This window comes from Monodelphis domestica, chromosome 2 (genome assembly GCF_027887165.1).
Source record: "Monodelphis domestica isolate mMonDom1 chromosome 2, mMonDom1.pri, whole genome shotgun sequence".
NCBI classification, from domain to species: domain Eukaryota; kingdom Metazoa; phylum Chordata; class Mammalia; order Didelphimorphia; family Didelphidae; genus Monodelphis; species Monodelphis domestica.
In genome coordinates this window covers 459,170,000-459,189,364 of record NC_077228.1, presented here as the reverse complement: position 1 = coordinate 459,189,364, position 19,365 = coordinate 459,170,000, and the positions used below count along the sequence as shown (strand labels likewise).

Genomic DNA, 19,365 nt, shown 5'->3' with positions numbered 1-19,365 from the left:
AACAGATCTCATGATCTTTCCCTTCTTAAGCTCTCCCTTCTTTCTAACCGTTCTTTCCCCTTCTTTGTTTCAACTCTCTTCTGTCTTAAAACTGATACTAAATATTGATCGAGGGCAGAAGAGTGGTAGGGACTGGGCAATTGCGCTTACGTGAGTTGCCCATGCTTGTGTAACTAGGAAGTGTCTGAGGTGCAGTTTGAACAAAAGACCTCCCATCTGCAGGCCTGCTCCTGCAACACTGAACCATGTAGTTGCCCCTAACCTTCCTATTACTCTCAAGAGCACTACCTGGAGTCTTGAGGAAAAATGCGATTTACTGCCATAGAGGAGCTGAGAGGGTCTGAATGCAGATGAAAACGCACCGTTCTTCACTTCTTTTTCCTTCATGACTTTTGTCTTGCCTGTGCAATATGTCTTTCACATAATGAATATGGTAGCACATGTGTGACTTAGATCGGTATCTGCCCTCTGAAGGACAGGGAGAAAGAGAAAGGGAAAGAAATTTTGGATTATAAATTCTTAGAAAAGAAATATTAAAAATTCTTATCATGTAATTAGTAAAATATTACCAGAAGGAAAAAAAGAGTGCTACTATGGGCTTCTCTGTATTTAAAAAAATACTTGTGATCTTTTTCTTTTTGGAAGAGAGTTACCTTATCCCTACTGACCTCCAAATTATGGGAGAGGGGAGGACTAAGAATGAATAACGAGCCTTCTGGGAAAAATATGCATAATTCCTCAGAAAAGAACGTATTTCCACATTGGTCATTGTCTGAAAATTTATGTCTCATCCTGAATCTTGAATCCAATGTTTTTTGTCAGCAGGTAGGTAGTGTCCAACATCAGTCCCTTCCAATTGTAGTTGGCCACTTTGTTGATCAGAGTTTTTGAATCTTTCAAAATGGTTTCTTTTTTTTTGCAATATAATAATTGTATAAATTATTCTCCTGCTTCTGCTCACTTTACTCTGTATCAGGTCATAGAAGTCTTCCTAAGTTTTTCTGAAATTGCTTTTCATTTCTTGTAGCCTAACATTTGATTACTTTTACTTACTGCTATTTGTTCAACTATTTAGAGGTAGAACTTTCCCCCCCTGGATAGTATTTGATTTTATTATAGCCTTTTACATATGCTGAGAAAATGGATGAAAATGTTCTATTTATATAATAAACTAAGAATGACTTCCATGAGGGGAAAATAGAAAAGCATAGAAATGAGTAAGCTGAAACCTCTAAGCTGTGACTCTGATCAGTTTGGGTCTCTGTGAACTTTTATGTTTGTGTGTGTGTGTGTGTGTGTGTGTGTGTGTGTGTGTGTGTGTGTGTGTGTGTGTGTTCTTCCTTGGTTATAGTTCTTTGAAGTCAGGGATTAGTTTATTCATAAATCCCCTTCAAGGCCTAGAATACTCTTGAATACAGTCAACTCTTGAGATGTTTGTGTGGCTCTCCTGCAAATTCTAAGCTACATCATTCAAGAAGTGTATCCCCCATTATAAGGACCCTAAGATTTTGGACACCCTCATGTAGTGCCACAATGAGGCATTGGAGTTGAATTTTAGTATTGGATAAATTATACTGAATTGCAGTCGTCAATAAATTAAAACCAATTTGCTTTTTCAGTAGACTAAAGCTTCACCTTTAATATGCCTCCAAATAGCTCCCCCCATTTTAATATATATAATGTCAACTTCACCAAAAAGTATGATGTTTTTACTCAGTTCTTTTTTCTTGATATCATAGCAAATATGTTTCCTTTTCAGAAAGTCAAGATTGTCTCCATAATGTAGCTCAGGAACGTGTGGGAGAGCTGCTGCAGGTTCTTAAAGCCTTTGTAAACAAACACCAAACCTTCAATTCAGATGACATTCTTACTGCTGCAGGAGTAGTTGTGGCCAAAGTGAATGGTAAGAGACTGGCTATAGTCTTGGAAAACTCAAAATGACACCCTTTCCTTTTTTTTGCTTCATAATAAATTGTATTCTTCTCCGAAGTCTACATACCTCATGAGATAACTACTGGAATATTAACTGTCTAAAGAAGATTCTGCAGCATCCATTCTTAAATACTAAAAGTGTCTCCCTCAAATGAAGTAAATGAAGGCCTTTGTGGCCGTGCCACTGGGGATAGCGACCCCAAAACTAAAATCCTAACTTGCCAGGAGCTGACATTCTAGTCGCAAATGCCCCAAGCACATTTGCAGCCTCAATAGAAAGGGAATAAATACCGAGTCCCCAAAGTACCTGGGAAAGGAGGGCTCTGGCAGTTGAATGGCATCAGAAAAAGCTTCCTGCAGAAGATGGGCCTCGAATAGCCTCTTGAGAGCCCCCTTGTGGGATGGCCAGGGGGGAAGGGCATTGCCTGCAGGTGTACCCCAGAGTGCAAGGGAGACATCATTACTCGATCCTAGGGGCAAAAGGAAGCCTTGGAAGTTGGGGCAGCACATGATTCAGGTCTACACTTAAGCCAAATGGCCTTTAATGCCTTCCACCTCCAGAGAAAGATCTGTTGGAATCAGATGAAAATGAAAAGTTTTTATTTTTCACAGTTTGTTTATGGTTTTATTTGGGTTTTTTGTTTTTATATGAGTATTTTCTAACAACTGATATGGAAGTTTGTTTTACATGCATATCTCAGGGAAAAGAAATGATTCTACAGTATTTAGGACGAATTGGATTGGTGAAGGATTTGAGGCAGGAATACATTAAGCATTTTTTTTAAACCCTTACCTTCTGTCTTAGAGTCATAGAGTGGTAAGGGGTAGGCAATGGGGGTTAAGTGACTTGCCCAAGGTCACACAGCTGGGAAGTGTCTAAGGCCAGATTTGAACCTAGGACCTCTCATCTCTAGGTCTGACTCTCAAGCCACCCAGCTGCCCCCAACATTAAGCATTTTTAAATTGTTTATAGATTTTATTTTTGGCCAAATGGAAATTTTGATTGGAAAAGATGCTGTTTGGTGAAAATGCATTAAACCTTTGGCCATTCTTAATGTAATTACATATATCAGATGTTATTAATGAATCAGAAGGCCATATTATGTAGTAATACATAACAGCTAGAGCATTGCATCCTTAAGTCTGATAGATAAAGGGAGGTAGAGTGCAGGGCAGGAGATGAGTCCCGAAGTATGATGAAAGAAATCTAATCTTGAATAACTTTTCCTTGCTCACACATGCCTGGGAGGATGAGAGAGGAGTGTGGAAGGGTTGGTTCCGATTATGAAGGCCTTGAATATCATGCAGAAGTTTGGCCTGGAGTGGGTAGTGGGGAAGCCTTTTCAAGGCTTTTTGAGTCAGGAAGGGAATGATCTGGGTAGAGCGAGCTTTGGGAATGCTATGTGGCATAGGAGGACTCATTAGAGGGAGCGAGGTCCCCAGATAGGAGTCAGAGAACAAACAGAGACACGGGCCTCACTCAGTGATGCAGAAATCTTCAAGCTCCGTGCCGTGGATGGAGGGGAATTCTCCTGAAATGCTTGTTCCACATTCAAGGAACATTCAGCTTTTCCTGAGATGACCCCATGGGGCTTAAAAGAGCATTATTGGGGCATCGGCCATGTCAGCTTTGTGCTATCCTGCTTTGTATTATAGGATTTGCCTGTAAATAGAACCTATATGACGAGTAGTTTAACCTCTTTGTTAGCTGACATTGTCAGTGACTTCCTGGTTGATCAGCAATAGAGAGAGTTCTTTTTAGGAGCTTTCATGGCTGTCTAGAAGCCTGTACAGGAATATCCATGGCCGAGAAAGAATAACCAGTACATTTGCAATCTTCAGAATTCTCTCATTTCTCTCCTTTTAGAAATGCTTGTTTGATTGTGAAGCATTCATTGGCTTGAATTAGACCTTGAAGTGAATTCTCAATCAAGAGAAAGTATTAACTGAGTTCAGACATTGTACTAGAAACTAGGGGTACGAAGGCAAAAGTGAAATTGTCCCTGTCCTTGAGGAAGTTCCTGCTTCTGTCTGGGGAGGTAACATGGAGGTAGAGATAGATGCCTGGAAAATCAGTACAAAGTGATCATGTTTGTCAGGGTAAGGGCTGGTCACTGTACCCCAAAGCACAAGCTCATTTCAAGTCTTATTCTGGTGAGTAGAATATAGACAGGCAATTAGTGAACTTGTCTTTTGCCTCATGAACTTTAAATATGTATGTATCATATGCATAACAGTTATCAGATTTCTTGGTCTGGAACATCGAAAAACTAAAGCTGGTTTAAAATAGGAAAAAATAATGAATTTAACATTTTTACCACACAACTATTCTTGTTTTCAGTAGGTTGTTTGCAAATGCCATTCAACTTCATTTTGATAAGGCAATTTGTGACTATAGATAGCAAAATTTCCATGGTTGCAAGTATAGAAACTATGGTTGATTGTTAGTAGCTCTTGTGTATAATCAGGATGTCCTGAGGAAGGAGTGTGCATGTTTAGAGTGGATGCCCACATTCCAGAAGCAGCCTTGAAGAAAGCAGTCTCTTCCAGGGTGCTTTGTAGATAGTTCCTTTTTATCTTTAGGTATATACATTTCTTATTTCCCTCCATGGCTGTCTCTGCCTTGTTGGGGCCATTATTGCTGTTTGGAAAGTGGAAGATTTCTCTAGCCTTTTAAAGTTTTTAAAGGCCTAACAAAGTAACAATCACTTTGGAATTAGAAGGCAGTTTCTGAGCACACCCTCATCTTTGGGGAGTGGGTTATGTTTTTTGTTTTTGTTTTGCTTTTGGAATTTATTTTATTTTATTTATTTTATTTGTTTTCCAATTTTTTTCAGTTACATGTAGAAACATTTTTTGAAAACTGTATTTTGACATTTTAGAATTCATGCTTTCTTGATTCCCCCATGCCAAGACAATGAATATTCTGATATGAATTATATCTGTCCTCTTATGTAATATCTATTTCCATATATCTCATGTTTTGGCATATAATAGAAATCTTCTAAAGGAAATATAGAGGGAGATGACATGTTTTGATCTGCACTCAAACTCTAATAATTCCTTCTTTGACTGTGTGATAGCATTTCCATCATGAGTCCTTTGAGGTTTTTTTGGAGACTTGCTTTGTTAATAATGATTTGGCAGTATAACATTTTGGGGGAAGCTGGCAGGCTCAGTAGATTGAGAGCCAGGCCTAGAGACAGGAGGTCCTAGGTTCAAACTTGGCCTCAGACACTTCTCAGCTGTATGACCCTGGGCAAGTCACTTAACCCCCCATTGCCTAGACCTTACCACTCTTCTGCCTTGAAATCCATACACAATATAAAATTTCTGTTGCTTTATTCCCTGGTTCTCCGAAGTAGTTAGATGTGACAAAAAAGGTTGCCTTGTCTTTTGACCTTATATCATATAATATTGTGATAAAATGGAAAGAGTCTTAGATTTGGTTTTATAGGACCTATGACTGATATTTGAATACTGACTCTGCTCATTATCTTTATCACCTTGGGCAAATAGCTTTTCCCCCATCAGTAAAGTTGGCTGGTTAGAATCAATGACTGTTAAATATGGATGCCACTGCTGCATTTGCTTATTTATAAGTGTTAATAATGATAGATTTCACTATATGTTTCCTAGTAAGTCATAGTTCTGTCAATGTACATCTGAGAGTAGCAGGATAGAATATAATAATTTCTACTTAGGCTATATTTTTCTAAAAGTTTAAAATAAGGTAAATGACACATTTACTTAAGGGATGAGGACAGGGACTGATGTTTTCATTGGCATAGGAAAAACATCCAATGAGTTGAATATGTAAGAATACAAGTCATTACCCAATTGATAAATGATCAAAATACACTAATAGGCAGTTCTCAAAAAATTAAAACTATATAGGCACGCAAAAAGTGCTCTAAATCATTCTTAACGGGAGAAATGCCAATTAAAACAATTTTAAGGTACCACCCTATACCCATCAGATTGACTATTATGACAGAAAAGGAAAATGACAAAACTTGGAGGGAATATAGAAGAGTTGAGACACAAATGCACTATTGGGGAAGTGGTGAACTGATTCAGTCATTCTGGAGAGAATTTGGACCTATGCCCAAAGGACCTGTTGTTCATACTCCTTGACTCAGCTAGGGTTTATATCTCATTACTGGGTTTGCATCCCAAAGAGGTAAAAAACCAAAAAGGTAAAGGACCTATATATACAAAAGTACTTAAAGCAATTCTTTGAGGAGAGCAAAGAATTAGAAAGAGAGGGGATACCTATCAATTGGCAAATGGCTGAACAATTGTGATGGTGATGAAATACCATTGTGCTCTAAGAAATGATGAGCTGGATGATTTCACTAAAAGTGAGAAGATCTCCATGATTCTGTGTAAAATAAGCAGAACCAGGAGAACACTGTACACAGTAAGAGCAATATTATGGAATGATCAACTGTGAAAGACATTGCTACTCTCAGCAGTACAAAGATCCAAGACAGTTCTGAAGGCCTCAAGACAAAGAATATTATTATCCACTTCCACAGAAAGGACTGTTTGAGTCAGAATGCAGATCAAAGCACATAATTTTTTCACTTTATTAAATTATTTGTGTTTTTATTTTGAGGTTTTAGTTTTACTTTGGTATTCTCTTACAATAATGACTGATATAGAAATATTTTTTTTATTATTACACTTGTATAACCCACATAAAATTGCTTACCATTTCTGGAATGGTGGAGGGAAAGGGAGGTAGGGAGACAATTTGGATCTTATAACTTCAGAAAATGTATGTGGAAAATTGTTATTACGTGTAATTGGAGAAATAAAATATCTTTTTAGAAAATAAATAAATTAACTAAAATTTAAAAAAAAAGAAATAGCACAAAGCAGCATTCTAGTGTGCTTTCTGTTCTGTATTTCCAGGTTCATGTGGCAGAATTATCTGAGGTCTATTGGTTGATGATTTGATCTATCTTATAGATTTGGAATGCCTTCCACTTTTCTATGGGCTAATTTCTTGAACACAATTATTTCCTTAATGAAGAAGTAAAAGTCATTTTGCATTCTAAGGTCTTCTTATATCTGCATCTCACAGTGTCTCATGAAGTCCTTCAGTAGCAAGTTAAAAAGCAAATAAGCTTTTTCTATATATGTGACTCACAAGAATTGTCCCCTTATTTACTCTAATGTATCTTTCACAGCTGTGAACTTCAAAGACATTAACGAAGAAGACAAGAGACATCTTTGCACTGAAATATTTTCTTCTATTGAAACACTGGCGTTCACCTTTGGTAATATGTAAGTAAAAGTTTGTCACTGAAGGGAATTTAGGCCCAGGGCAGAGACAGAGTGTTGCTTGTTTCAGTGCCTCCAAAATTGTATGATTAAGGATTAAATAACATTACAGATTTTGTATCGGGGTCTCCTGTACTACTTCATTATCAGGCTTAGAATTCTGCTAGGAAGGTAGCCGATTTAGAGATAAATATGTTCTCCCAAGGTCTGGCATGTATTCTCTGGGGCTTTATGTGGTGTTGGACTATTTTATGGGACTTGGTACTATAAAGGGCTTTAGAGATCAGTTAATCCAATCTGTTTGTTTTAGAGATGAATCTCAAAGAGGTGAAATAACAACCCAAGCCCCCAGAGTCAGTAAGGAACAGACCTTGAGTTTAAACTCAGGCCCTGTGACTCCTGGTCCCATGTTATTTCCATCATGTCATGCTGCTTACCTTCTCTCAGAAGGGGCAGGGTGTGAAGGTGGGGAATCACCAATTATATTTTATTAGTTTATTTTTTTAAAAAATGTTTTACAAAATAATCTCTGTCAAAAGATCTGTCTTTTGTCTTTTTCTTCCCATGACAGTGTTTCAGATTTCCTTATGGGAGATGTAGACAGTGGTTCACCATTGGGTCTTTCTGTGCCCTCAGAAAGTCAGGTAAGCTGAGTTTAATCAGGGACAGAGTTTTACGTTTAGCAAGCATTTGAGTTTAGTTTTGCCAATAATTTCTTGGCCTTTTGATCTAGGATATGTTACCATACTTCAACTTTTTCCATGTCCCTTATTTACTTAACTCACTAAAATATTATGCAAGTTACATCGGCTATGCATAGTATTTGGTTCAGGTATTATGCTTTCTTATCATTTTTAATTTTCATTAGAACGAGGACACATAATTATTATTTTTCATAAACTCTTATGTAAATATAGTAGTTTCCTATAGTCTTTTCATACTTCAGATCTGATCATACCAAACCCAATCACCTTTCCATCCAAAGTACTTTTGGGCATTACAGAAGACCCTAGAGAAGTGATAGCAAACCTTTTAGAGATGGAGTGCTGGGCCCTGCCCCCAACCTGCCCCCAGACCAAGTGCCGTGCCCATTCTCCCTACCGAGTGATGGGCATGCCCTGCCCCCCTTACCTCACACAGGGGAGGGAGGAAGAGCTTCCATAGAGCTGCTGGGCAGAGGGGTGGTTGAAGTGAGGAATATCCTCAGAGAGTGTAGAGAGGGGGTAGGGGAGTGCGAATGCTCTTCTCCCCTCCAACTCTGCCGCCTATGAGCTACCCCGCTTACCCCTGTGTGCTCCACTGGGCTGCTGGGTAGAGAAGCAGGGGGTGTGAAAAGATGTCAGGTGTGGTGGAGAAGGGGAGAGGAGCAGCTCTGCTCAAGTCCTTCTGCCTTCCTAGTAATAAACTCGGGGGGAGGAGAGATGGAGGGGAAGGCAGTGCACATGCCCACTGAGAGTGCTCTGCATGCCATCTTTGATGCTATGTCTTAAATATAATAGAAGTTTGACCTCTTCAATTCAAAAGACATCACTATTCATATGCTATACAGGTTGTCTCTACCACCACCAAGCAAGTCTTAAGAGTTCTTCAGTCCTCAGCAGGGTGATTCTCCTCCAGAATTCCACTTTATCTACTTATCTATGTCTTGAAGGCCCTACTTCCCATTTTGTAAAAAATTTCTTTAGTTGGATAATTCCCTCAACTGACAATGTAGAATGTAGAATGTAGAATGTGCAAATGTAGAAATCTGTAAAATATTTTTTGTGAAAACCAGTGTGAAATTAAATTGATCAGTGGGTTTGGGATGTTCCCACAGACAGTTTGATGCATTCAGTGGAAACCCCTCCTGTTTCCTGGCTCTCTCAGCCGTCCTCCTCAGCTCTTTGCGGTCCGGCCTCTGACCACATCCCTTAGTTGTACCTCTTCTCTTCAGGCTTGCTCTTTGCCCATCAGATGGGCTTTTTTCTCAGGCCTCATCCTTCTTTACTGCTTTGTGGGACTCTTTCTCCTTTCTGGGTTTTTCTCAGTCTCCTCTTTTTGGATTTTCCCCCTCTGACTGTTGGCTCCTTCACCATCTCATCATCGGTGTCGCACGTGTCTGTAGTGCTGCTCAACTTCTAGCTGACATTCTCTTCTCTCTCGTCTCATTTTGCCTTCTCTCATCGGCTCCCATGGGTCCATTTACTCCATGCAGACGATTGTCAGGTCTGTCCGTCCAGTGCCAGGCTCTCCCCCAGCCTCAGTCTCACACCCCCCATTTCACATCGGTGTCCCCAAGACATGCCATTCTCTATTTACCCATGTTGAGTTCATCCTCCAACCCAGCCCTTCCCTCTTCCCAACTTCCTCCTTTTCCTGAAGGCCTTGCATCCACCCGACTCATTGGGTGACCATTCTGGCCATCCTCACAGCTCCTTGGTGCCCCCCACCCCATGTACCTCACAGCATCTCTGCCATCCCATGCTGCCTTTTTAGTCACAGCCGGCATCTCGGCTCAGGGGGCAGCCAGGCAGCACAGTGGATAGAGCCTAGCAAAATGACCCTGGGCAAGGCGCTTACCCTTGTTTGCCTCTTCTCCACAAATGGGCTCTCCACGAAAGTCCATCTGATGCATTTGCTGCCAAAGAGACTTTCATGTGCAGACCTGCTCCTGGGCCTCCCCTGCTCAGTAACTCCAGTAGCTCCCTATTGCCTCTAGGATCAAGTATCAAGTTCTTTGGTGTTTAAAGGCCTTTAATGCCTTTCCAGCCTCTTTGGGCACTCTACACCTCCAGTCAAATTGCTCCCTCTGTGTTTTTCCTCATCTCTGTACCCCACCCCCCACACAAAGACAGACAGACAGACAGACAGACAGACAGACAGAAAGACACACACACACACACACACTTTTCCACCAAGGCATCTCTCAGAATCCTATGTGTCTGCAGCTCACCTTGAGATTGTCCTGCCTCCCCCAACAGCTACTTTCCTCTTTCCTAGTTCTATGTAACTCCTTTGTTTTTATTCTCTTTATGTTCTGTCCTTGCTGAACCCTCCTCTTCCCTTTGCCTGGCAGCTCCTTGGGAGTAAGAATTCTATTTGTTTCATATCCTCAGGGCCCAGCCCAGTGTCTGACACATAGTAGGTACTTAATAAGTGCTGCCTGATTGACTATTCTTTGGCCAGGATTCAGCTTTTAATAGCTTTTGTTATGTTCCCATTCGGTCACATTATTTCCTTCTGTCATTATTCTGCTTACAAGATAAACCTATTAAGTACTTTTTACAAAGTAAATAACTTCAAGTCTTTGTTGAAGTTGTACAAAATGTGAAAAGCTTTGGTTCGTTTTGTATGCAGCACAACTGTTCTACAAGGTTATGGTGCCCTTTCTGAAAAGATTGATTAAGACTACAAGTAGGAGGACTATTCAGTTTTAAGATCTTCATGTAATTTGCAATTTATTAATTCCATAGCCTTTTTTTTCCCTTAGAATTGTTGCTGATTAATCTAGAAAATGAGACATAAAATCAGTTTATTCACTGAGGGGCATCCAAATCTCAGAGAGATTGAGAAAATGAGAACAAAAGTCTTAGATTGAGCAGAGTAAAGTTTTTTAAGCACCCTTTCTGCAAAACCACCCAACTCCCCTATGAACTTAATAGTTTTTAAGTTAGTTGTTAGTTTTCTTAAAAGATTGGGGGGGGGGGGGTTGCAGCTGAGTAGCTTAGTCATTTGAGAGCCAGGCCTAGAGATGGGAGGTCCTAGGTTCAAATCTGGCCTCAGACACTTCCTAGCTGTGTGACCCTGGGCAAGTCACTTAACCCGCATTGCTTAGCCCTTGCTGCTCTTCTGCCTTGGAACCAATACACAATATTGATTCCAAGACATAAGGTAAGGGTTTAAAAAGAAGTTTTTTTCTTCTTACTCTTGTTTTCCTTTAAAAAGTGTTGTTTTTCAATTTATACTGGCAGAACTTGTATCCAGAGGTCCTTTAGATGGTTAGGAGAGATTAGTTAAGGAAAAGCATAAAAATGAGGTGCGGTTAGAAATTCAATCCTGGCTGAAATTTTAAGTTTTTAGGGAAATAATGCATATATGCCTATAAAAATGATAAAAGATGTAGGAAAGGGGGTACTCTTTCTTGATAAATGATTTCTTGTTTCCTAACTTTTTAGTTTGGGGACTTGTATGAAGAGATTAAATTTATTTAATAATAATTTATTATTATATGTAAGCTCTTTGAGGGCCTGGATAGTTGTGTTTTCTCTTTGTATCCCCAGTGTGTCATGAATCTAATACTTGGTTAATAAATTTTGTTAACTTCAATTAAATGTTTTAGAACTGATAAAGCCTTATTAAACAAAATTGTCCATTCTTAGCTCCAGAACATTGTTATCATAAAAATCCTAGAATCACCTAAAGAGATACTTTTTTGTTTATTAAACATTTTCTTTCAGAATATTGGACTTTAAATTCTTGGAATGATTAGACAGGGCTTGACTTTATTGATATGTATCAGAATGGCAAATTAGGGAGAAAAAAATTAAATGAATAGACTAAATTTTTATGCATAGTTTTTATTTTCCTCTAATCTATAGGTTATCTTTTTATATTATAGTCAATGGAAAACATTTCTGTGAAATCTTTGGGATTGCTGCATGATGATCATCAAGGTACTTAAGATATTTATTATATCATACTTTTGGCATTTGACTTTTCAGTTAGACTTGCTAAAAATTATGTCTACTTGCCAACATTGAAGTCATTCTCCAACTGTACAACTTCCATATTACTTGTATTTGGGAATGGAAAAGTTAAGACTGGGTCTGGTCTGGAATGATGTAGCTTTTGCTATGTTTTAAAGAAAAGAAAAAACCAAATATAAGAAAGAACAAAAGCATTCAAATAGAAACTGGCATTGCCCTAAAAGCCCATCAGTTGTATTTAGCAACAACTTTCATTAGAGATCATCTGAGCCACTATTTTTCTTCTTGCTTCAGGAGCTGATACCAGGTTTTCTGGCAGCACTTAAATGTATTCGATATTTAATATTTTCTTTTTCAGGACCTCTGTGGCCCAAAGATTTGGATAGCATACTTCTGAGAAATGAGGATGGGGTTGAGTTGGCGTTGTCATATGCTAAAGCATGGTCAAAATATATCAAGGATGTAGTTACATGGGTTGAGAAGAAAATCAGCTTGGGTGAGTGACCCTGTTGGGTATTTCATTAGCTTTGTTGTTTTTGAATTAAGCTATTTGTGAGTTGTCTGTCAGAATTATCACTAGTGTGATTTCTAGATTAGTAGTAGTTTCATTGAAGCTAGTAAAAATAATGGTGTTTCTATTGTTAAAATAAGGAAGTGGTCTTACTATATACTTTGTTGAATGGTTTGCTTTGTCTGATAACATGATTGCAACTTGTGCTTTTTTGGATTCACTTGATGCACGGGAAAGTCTTTTCTAGCCCTCAGTTTTACTAGGTATATGTAACTTCATGTAGTTACATATTAATATTTTTGTGGGTAGACACCTGAGAAGGAGATTAGAAACTGAGGGAAAATGGATGAGAGAGAGAGAGAGAGAGAGAGAGAGGGAGGGAGAGAGGGAGGGAGGGAGGGAGGAATAAAGACTCAGAGACAAGGAGTTAAAAATATGGTGGGCTCCATTGTGCTTGCCCCTCTGATGGAATTGAGAGAAATCTCTACACGTGCCCTAAAATTTTTATTGGAGAGTTTAGGAATGTGGAGTGGGTGGTAGCTAATGAACATGTGACATGGCATAGGTTTTAACATTGGCTCAATTGACAATCACGTAATCAAAGAGGAGGAGGTTAATCAAACATGTGACTTGGTAAGGAATGTGGTTTAACAAGGAGGTAGCTAGGACCCTGTGGCAAATATTGTCCTGCTCAGGAATTCTTTTCTCCTTTGGACTGAAGTTTTGGAAATACAATAATCAATAAGTATCATGACCATAAGTCTGGTATATGAACACTTAAGATACAATATCAATACACCAATCATACTTTCAATATGCTAATATACCTGGTATGCTATAGTATGTGTCTTTGTTTTTTAAATATATTTCTTATAAACAACAGATTTTTTAAAAAAGAAAGACAATCATGCTATCAAACAAAGCTATAGATCACAAGGTTTTGGTTTTCTTATAGCTTGTCATTCTTTTTTCACTTTAGTATGTTACTCAACTTATTCACATTTTTAAGCTGTGAGAATTATTTTCATCCATTTGTTTCAAATATTGTTTTTGGTTTCCAATTTAGGATTTTTTATCTCTTCCTCTGTCAACATTGTACTATGTCTCTATTATTTTAATCTTAATAAATTTTAAGGCAACCCTATTCCTGTTGGCTCTCTTTCTCAGGTGTTTCAGTGGAGAGACCGCCACTCTCCCCTATTTGTTTATTCCATTTCCTAGAGTTAGAGTTTTGCTTAAGGTATTAACAATGTTATTCTTTTCTTTTTTTCCTCTGTTAAGTACCCAAGAGAAATCTCTCTTCCTCTTTTATTCATTCATCCTTCTATTGGTTTTGTTTTTTAAATTTTTAAAAACTTTTATTCTTTAATTCATGAACAGAATTGATTTCATTAGTCTCTGTCCTCATGGAATTAAAACTTCTAAGACGCTTATTTTGGGTTCCTTATTCTACACAGTTAATGTTATTGTCTTATAGATGTTGTTTCCTGGCCCTCTTATTATTGTGCCTCATTTTTCGAAATGCCAATTTCAGTAGGAGATAAAAATAACTACCCAATTATAGGAATTTTCCTGTCTAATTTTGCAGTTCATTATTAACCTTTGCCCTTTCCAGAGTCATTTCCCCCCATTTCCCTTGAACTCTTCTCCCTGGTTCCATGCCCTGCCTCTCTTCTTTCAGTTGCCCCCAGGAGTGCTGATCCCGTGTCTCCTGATGCAGAATGAGTGATCTCTTTAACTACTAAATCTTGCACGTTGTTAAATCTATTGTAATATTCTCATTCTCTTTTATAGAATCTCTCCTCTCATGGAAGCATCCATTCATAGTTACTTTTCCTACCATTGAAATAATTCTCCTTTTTGTCCACTTTTGAACTATTCACTACTTTCTCATCCATTCTCCTGTAGGCTCTCATCTTGCTAAGAGAATGCAGGAGTTGGTTTCCTGTTATCATTAACCATTGCCCTAATAAGGATAAATTACTTATAACCATTTCTTCTCTCCCTCCCATTGTGTAATTTGGACCCACAAGACAAACAAACAAAAAATAACACTGATTTATATATAGTAGGGTATCATGAGACATATTAGACCATGATGTTTTAGTCCTGTTGCTTGATGGTTTATTTTTTATCTCTGCTTTAAATTTTATCTCCTGTGTGCATTGCTAAATTATTTCTTAATTATCTCTTTATTGCTTTCTTATTTTTGTTCTTGCTTTTGGTTGCTTTAGTTTCATTTTATTTATAATTTTGCAAGTCACTTGACCCCCATTGCCTAGCCCTTACCACTCTTCTGCCTTGGAGCCAATACACAGTATTGACTCCAAGACGGAAGGTAAGGGTTTTAAAAAAAAAAATAAATAAAAAATAAAAAAAATATATTTATAATTTTGCTTTTTTGCATATATGTTGGAGGTATTTGAAAAGAAAATAATTTCTCCAGTTCTAATATTATTTCTAGGGATGCTTTTAAAGTCATTTTTATTGGGCATCCACCTTTAAAAAAAAATAATGTCATGCTCAGGTTTGCAGGGTAACAAGGCACCTTTTATTTCATGTTGGGCTCCTTTATTCTTCAGAACACTATACCATTCACTCCTATGGTTTCTGATAGGTGCAGAATAGTCTTGTTTTATTTGAATTTCCTTTCTTTTATATTTGAAGGTTTTCTCTTACCCTTGCAGGATTTGTTATTTATCAGTAAAGTTGTTAAATTTATTAACTGTGTTTTTTGGAGTTTATAGCACAGCTATTTATTTTTCTTCTGGAAATGATCTGTAGATTCTTTACTTATTTTTTATTTGTGTTCAGATTTTCTGGGCACTTTTCTTATGTTATTTCTTGCATTATAGTATTCTAATTCCCTTAATGTGCCATTCTGGGAGAGATAGAGTCTTTGTATCTAGACATCCTCTCTTTGAAACCAATGTTTTCTCTTGCTTAGTTAGGTACCATGTTTTCTTTTAACATTATTGCTTTTTGCTTCTGCTTATTGTTCCATTTCTTTCTTTTTCATAATATCACCACGTTGTGTGAAAGGTTTACCTAGTCTGCCAATTATTTGTGGTGCAGGCAATTCATTCTGTTTCTTTGATTGTCATTTCTTTTTTTAAACTATTCAAAAACATACTTGCGTGGTTTTATATGAAATTGAGAATCCTGAGGTTCACTGCCTCATCAAGTGTTGATTCATTTCCCTTTGCTTAAAGCATTTATTCATAAATGCCTCTACTCTTGGCTGGTTTGGAGGCCAGATGCCATTTTGTTATTAATATCTTCCTATGATCAAAGTCTTTAATTGAGTTCACCTTCTTACACTCTTCCCCTTTGAGTAGGGTTTCCCTAGAAGCTAGACCTCAGAGCTGTATCAGTGTCTTTCCATGCTCAGCAATTCATGGTTTTTTGGCTTCCGTCTCTGCCTCAGGTGACTTCTGGGGAAACCAAACTGGTCCCAGCTGTTTGTTGGGCCTTTTGCTCAAGCTTAGTGGAATGCCTTATAACCATGCAGGTACTGTGCCCCAGATTCCCAGTTCTCTGAGATCTATGGCTGTCTAGCTGCTCTCTTGCCCGAGTTACTTTCTGCCTTTTGCTTTTCTGTGGCATTGGTCAGAATGCTGGATTCTGTTTCTAGCCCATGGATTGCCTTCTGGGGCCTTAATTTCAGATTTGGGTGGATAGTGGGGGAAGGTGTTGGCTCATTAAATGAACAATAACCCTTTGTGGATTCTTGATGTCCTAGACTGTGGAGATGGCTGAAACTGCCTTATCTCTTGTGCACAATTCCTATTTTGGAGAAGTTTGAGAGGTCCTAAAGATCAAAGAATGTCTCATCTTGTATCTTGTTGGTCACATGACCTATATGATTTTTTTCTTAAGAAATAACTATATCTTGATTTTTATTTTAAAGATAACAATTAATGAGAGCGTTTCCCTTTCTAGACCTGGAATATGCTAGAAATGTTGCAAAGATAGCAGAGACAACAAAAGTTATTATCAGACTACAGGTAAGTACATCGTGACTTTCTGAGGTTTTACTAGAAGTTTGTTGCTTAAGTGGACTGAATTGATTATTTGATGATAAAACATAGTATTTCCAATGAAGGAGTAACTTTATTACAAAGATGATAGAGTTTTAGTGAACTTTTGATTTAAATGGGATATTCTTTCTAACAGTTTTGATATCAAAATACATTAGCATATTTTCTCTGCCAAAATAAATTTTGATCCCTAGTTTTACAATTAATTTTTCTTAAGGATCATTGCCATAATCATGATGAACCCTGATTTCAATCATCAGAAAATGTATCAGGAATCATGCTTAGAGAAGTTGTCTTTACTTCATGGAAGTCATTGTATTGCTGGCCAGTGGTTCTCCTGGTCCACTCCAGCTCCCAGAGCCCCTTTCTCATGATGCCCCATGGAGGCTGGGACTCGCCCCATTTCTACTTTGTAACTGACTTTCCTCTTTCAAACCTTAGGAGTTTATGCCATTCCAGACTTTATTCATGAATGCTTTTGATAACGACATGGAGAGCAGTCAGCTTTCCCAAAAAACAGCAGCAGCTCTTCAAGCCAACAAATTTGTTCAGGTAAAAAGTTAAATGCATTTGTCATTTCTATTGCTTTTAAATTTAGAAATTACTGACTTGTACATATCAGTTTGTAAGAACAAACACAAACCAAGCAATTTTCATTTTTGATAGCCTCTCGTTGGAAGAAAAGGTGAATTGGATAAACAGAGGAAAGAAATGAAAGACGTATGGCTACGAGAACAGAAGAAAATGGTTTGTATCACAATAAAAATCTGAAAATCAAAGCCTCTTTCTTTCTGCCTCACATCTGGAAACACCTGCCAAGCATTGAAGTCTCTCACTTTATGCAGTACTTTTGCAGTGCTTTCTTGTCGCCACTGTTTCTTGTTACCTGCTGTCTGGAAAGAATGACTAATGCAGGGTTTCAATGTCTTCTTTTTTCTCTCCATAGCAAGAGACAGAGGCATCCCTCAAAAAGGCAAAACTCTTGTGTATACAACAGCAAAATGAATATGAAAAAGCCAAGTCTTCCACTGTGTGTGCTGAAGAGGAATGTCTGAGCTCGAGTGCAGGGCTTGGGAGAGAGACCAGCAAGCAGCTAGAGAAAAAGCGAAAGCTGGAAGAAGAGGCTCTGCAGAAAGTGAGTCTTCTACCTTCTTGGTTTCATCTCCTTGAATTTTGTCTTGCTAGCAGTGGAGAGAGGGCCACAAAATAAGTTAATTCTCAAAGTTTACATGTTGCTCAATTTCTATATGCTACTGTTCAATTCTGAAGATGATGACAGTTGAAATCAAGAACAGAAAAGAAAACAATTATGCCATTGTTAGAAGTATTGAGGTCGTAGGAAGGGATTTGGAATGTTATTGCTCATTTTTAACCTTGATATTCTTGATTATTCTGATTCTCTGCAGGTAGAAGACGCAAATGAACACTACAAAGTTATTATGACAGATATGGAAGAAAGGCGAAACGATTTAGAAAATACTAAAAGTGAAATTTTAACACGACTTCGTGAACTTCTTTTCCAGTGTGACTTAACTCTTAAAGCTGTAAGTAATTTATGGGAACAAAAGTCTTTAATATTAAATCTTTTTTTGAAACTGTGGAGGGGGGGAGAACTGTGAGATTTTTTTTATAGCTAAAGGAATCTTATGATGACTAAAAGGAAAATTTGATCTATACTACCATTATGTTGAGTTTTTGAAGCTGCTACAGATAATCTGTAGTGTGGTGAAATATCCTTGCCATGGTTAATATAGTATTGAGGAACATTGAGTTTTCTTTTCTTTCTATAAAATGTACTGTAGAAATGTAAGTTATCTTCTTCATTGATGTCTCAAACTATCTTATGAAGTTATTCTATTTAAAAATACAAATTTGCTTGTCTTTCCTAGAATTCAGAATCTCTTAGCTTGTTGTTTAGTCTTTCAGTTGTGCCTGACTCTTCCTGACTAGATTCGAAGGTTTCTTGGCCCCTTCCAGCTTATTTTACAGATAAGGAAACAGGTAAACAGTGTTAGGAGACTTTGCCAGGGTCACACAGATAGCAAGTGTCTGAGGCTGGATTGAAACTTTGGTTTTTCTCACTCTTGGCCCTGTGGCACTCTCACCACTAGCTGCCACCTTCTCTTGGAATATAGAATTGTTTTGGCTACCTAAACAAGACTCTATCAAAACTACAAACTTATGAGTTGCTGTTTTTGAACATTTATTTCACTTTTTATTTAGAAAATTGAGGAAAATAATTGGGATAGATAATCATCTTAATTGTTTTCATTTTTCCATTGTTTTCCACTAATTATTCCATGTTGAATTTGATTTCTTTACCTTAGTTTGAGTTTGCATTTTCAGGGGATCATTTGGAATCTAGCAATTGTGTTAGGATTTCCTTTCTATTTGATTATCATGATTTTCTTTTCTTTGAGGGATTGTCTTGAAATAATTTGACATATGAAAAAAGAAGTTTTATGCTGGTTATTTTGATGCCAAAAATATTGAGGACTACTACATCCTTGTCTTCAAGAATCTATTTAGTTAGTCAGGACCAACAAACCTGAAACAATTAGCCAATAATCAATTGCAGCATGAAGTCAAATCCTGAATGGTATGATACAGGTTGTTGCCATGGGAGGCTAGAGATGGGGAAAGATGTGTTGTGGTTGAGTGAAAAGTGTTCTGGAAGGCCCGGAAGAATTGGTGGTCTGACCTGTCCCTTAGAAGGTGAGGAGGATTTGGACAAGGGGAGAGAAAAGCATTTCCAGAAAGTGAATGTGACAAGAGTCTAGAGAATGGACTTCCATGAGAGGAGCAGAACCTGTTCTCTTGGCTATGTTGGTTTCCTCCAAAGGGAGTGGGGCATTCTTGGCATCCTCATTGATCTGGCTTTCCTGCCACATGAGGCATAAAAGGC

At 37.9% G+C, this 19,365-nt stretch overlaps 1 protein-coding gene across 4 annotated transcripts in view; it reads left to right on the top strand.

The window, feature by feature from the left end:
* Nucleotides 1-19,365, top strand: part of LOC100032884 (rho GTPase-activating protein 29-like) — a 66,806-nt gene that overhangs the window by 23,177 nt on the left and 24,264 nt on the right. For all 4 annotated transcript variants that reach the window (XM_007484999.3, XM_007484998.3, XM_056819109.1 and 1 more), the window contains 10 exons: nucleotides 1,760-1,903; nucleotides 7,131-7,227; nucleotides 7,796-7,868; nucleotides 11,822-11,876; nucleotides 12,268-12,405; nucleotides 16,363-16,427; nucleotides 16,902-17,012; nucleotides 17,127-17,207; nucleotides 17,407-17,595; nucleotides 17,867-18,004. In XM_007484999.3, the coding sequence (XP_007485061.2) occupies nucleotides 1,760-1,903; nucleotides 7,131-7,227; nucleotides 7,796-7,868; nucleotides 11,822-11,876; nucleotides 12,268-12,405; nucleotides 16,363-16,427; nucleotides 16,902-17,012; nucleotides 17,127-17,207; nucleotides 17,407-17,595; nucleotides 17,867-18,004 (1,091 nt within the window). The remainder of the gene's footprint in view (nucleotides 1-1,759; nucleotides 1,904-7,130; nucleotides 7,228-7,795; nucleotides 7,869-11,821; nucleotides 11,877-12,267; nucleotides 12,406-16,362; nucleotides 16,428-16,901; nucleotides 17,013-17,126; nucleotides 17,208-17,406; nucleotides 17,596-17,866; nucleotides 18,005-19,365) is intronic.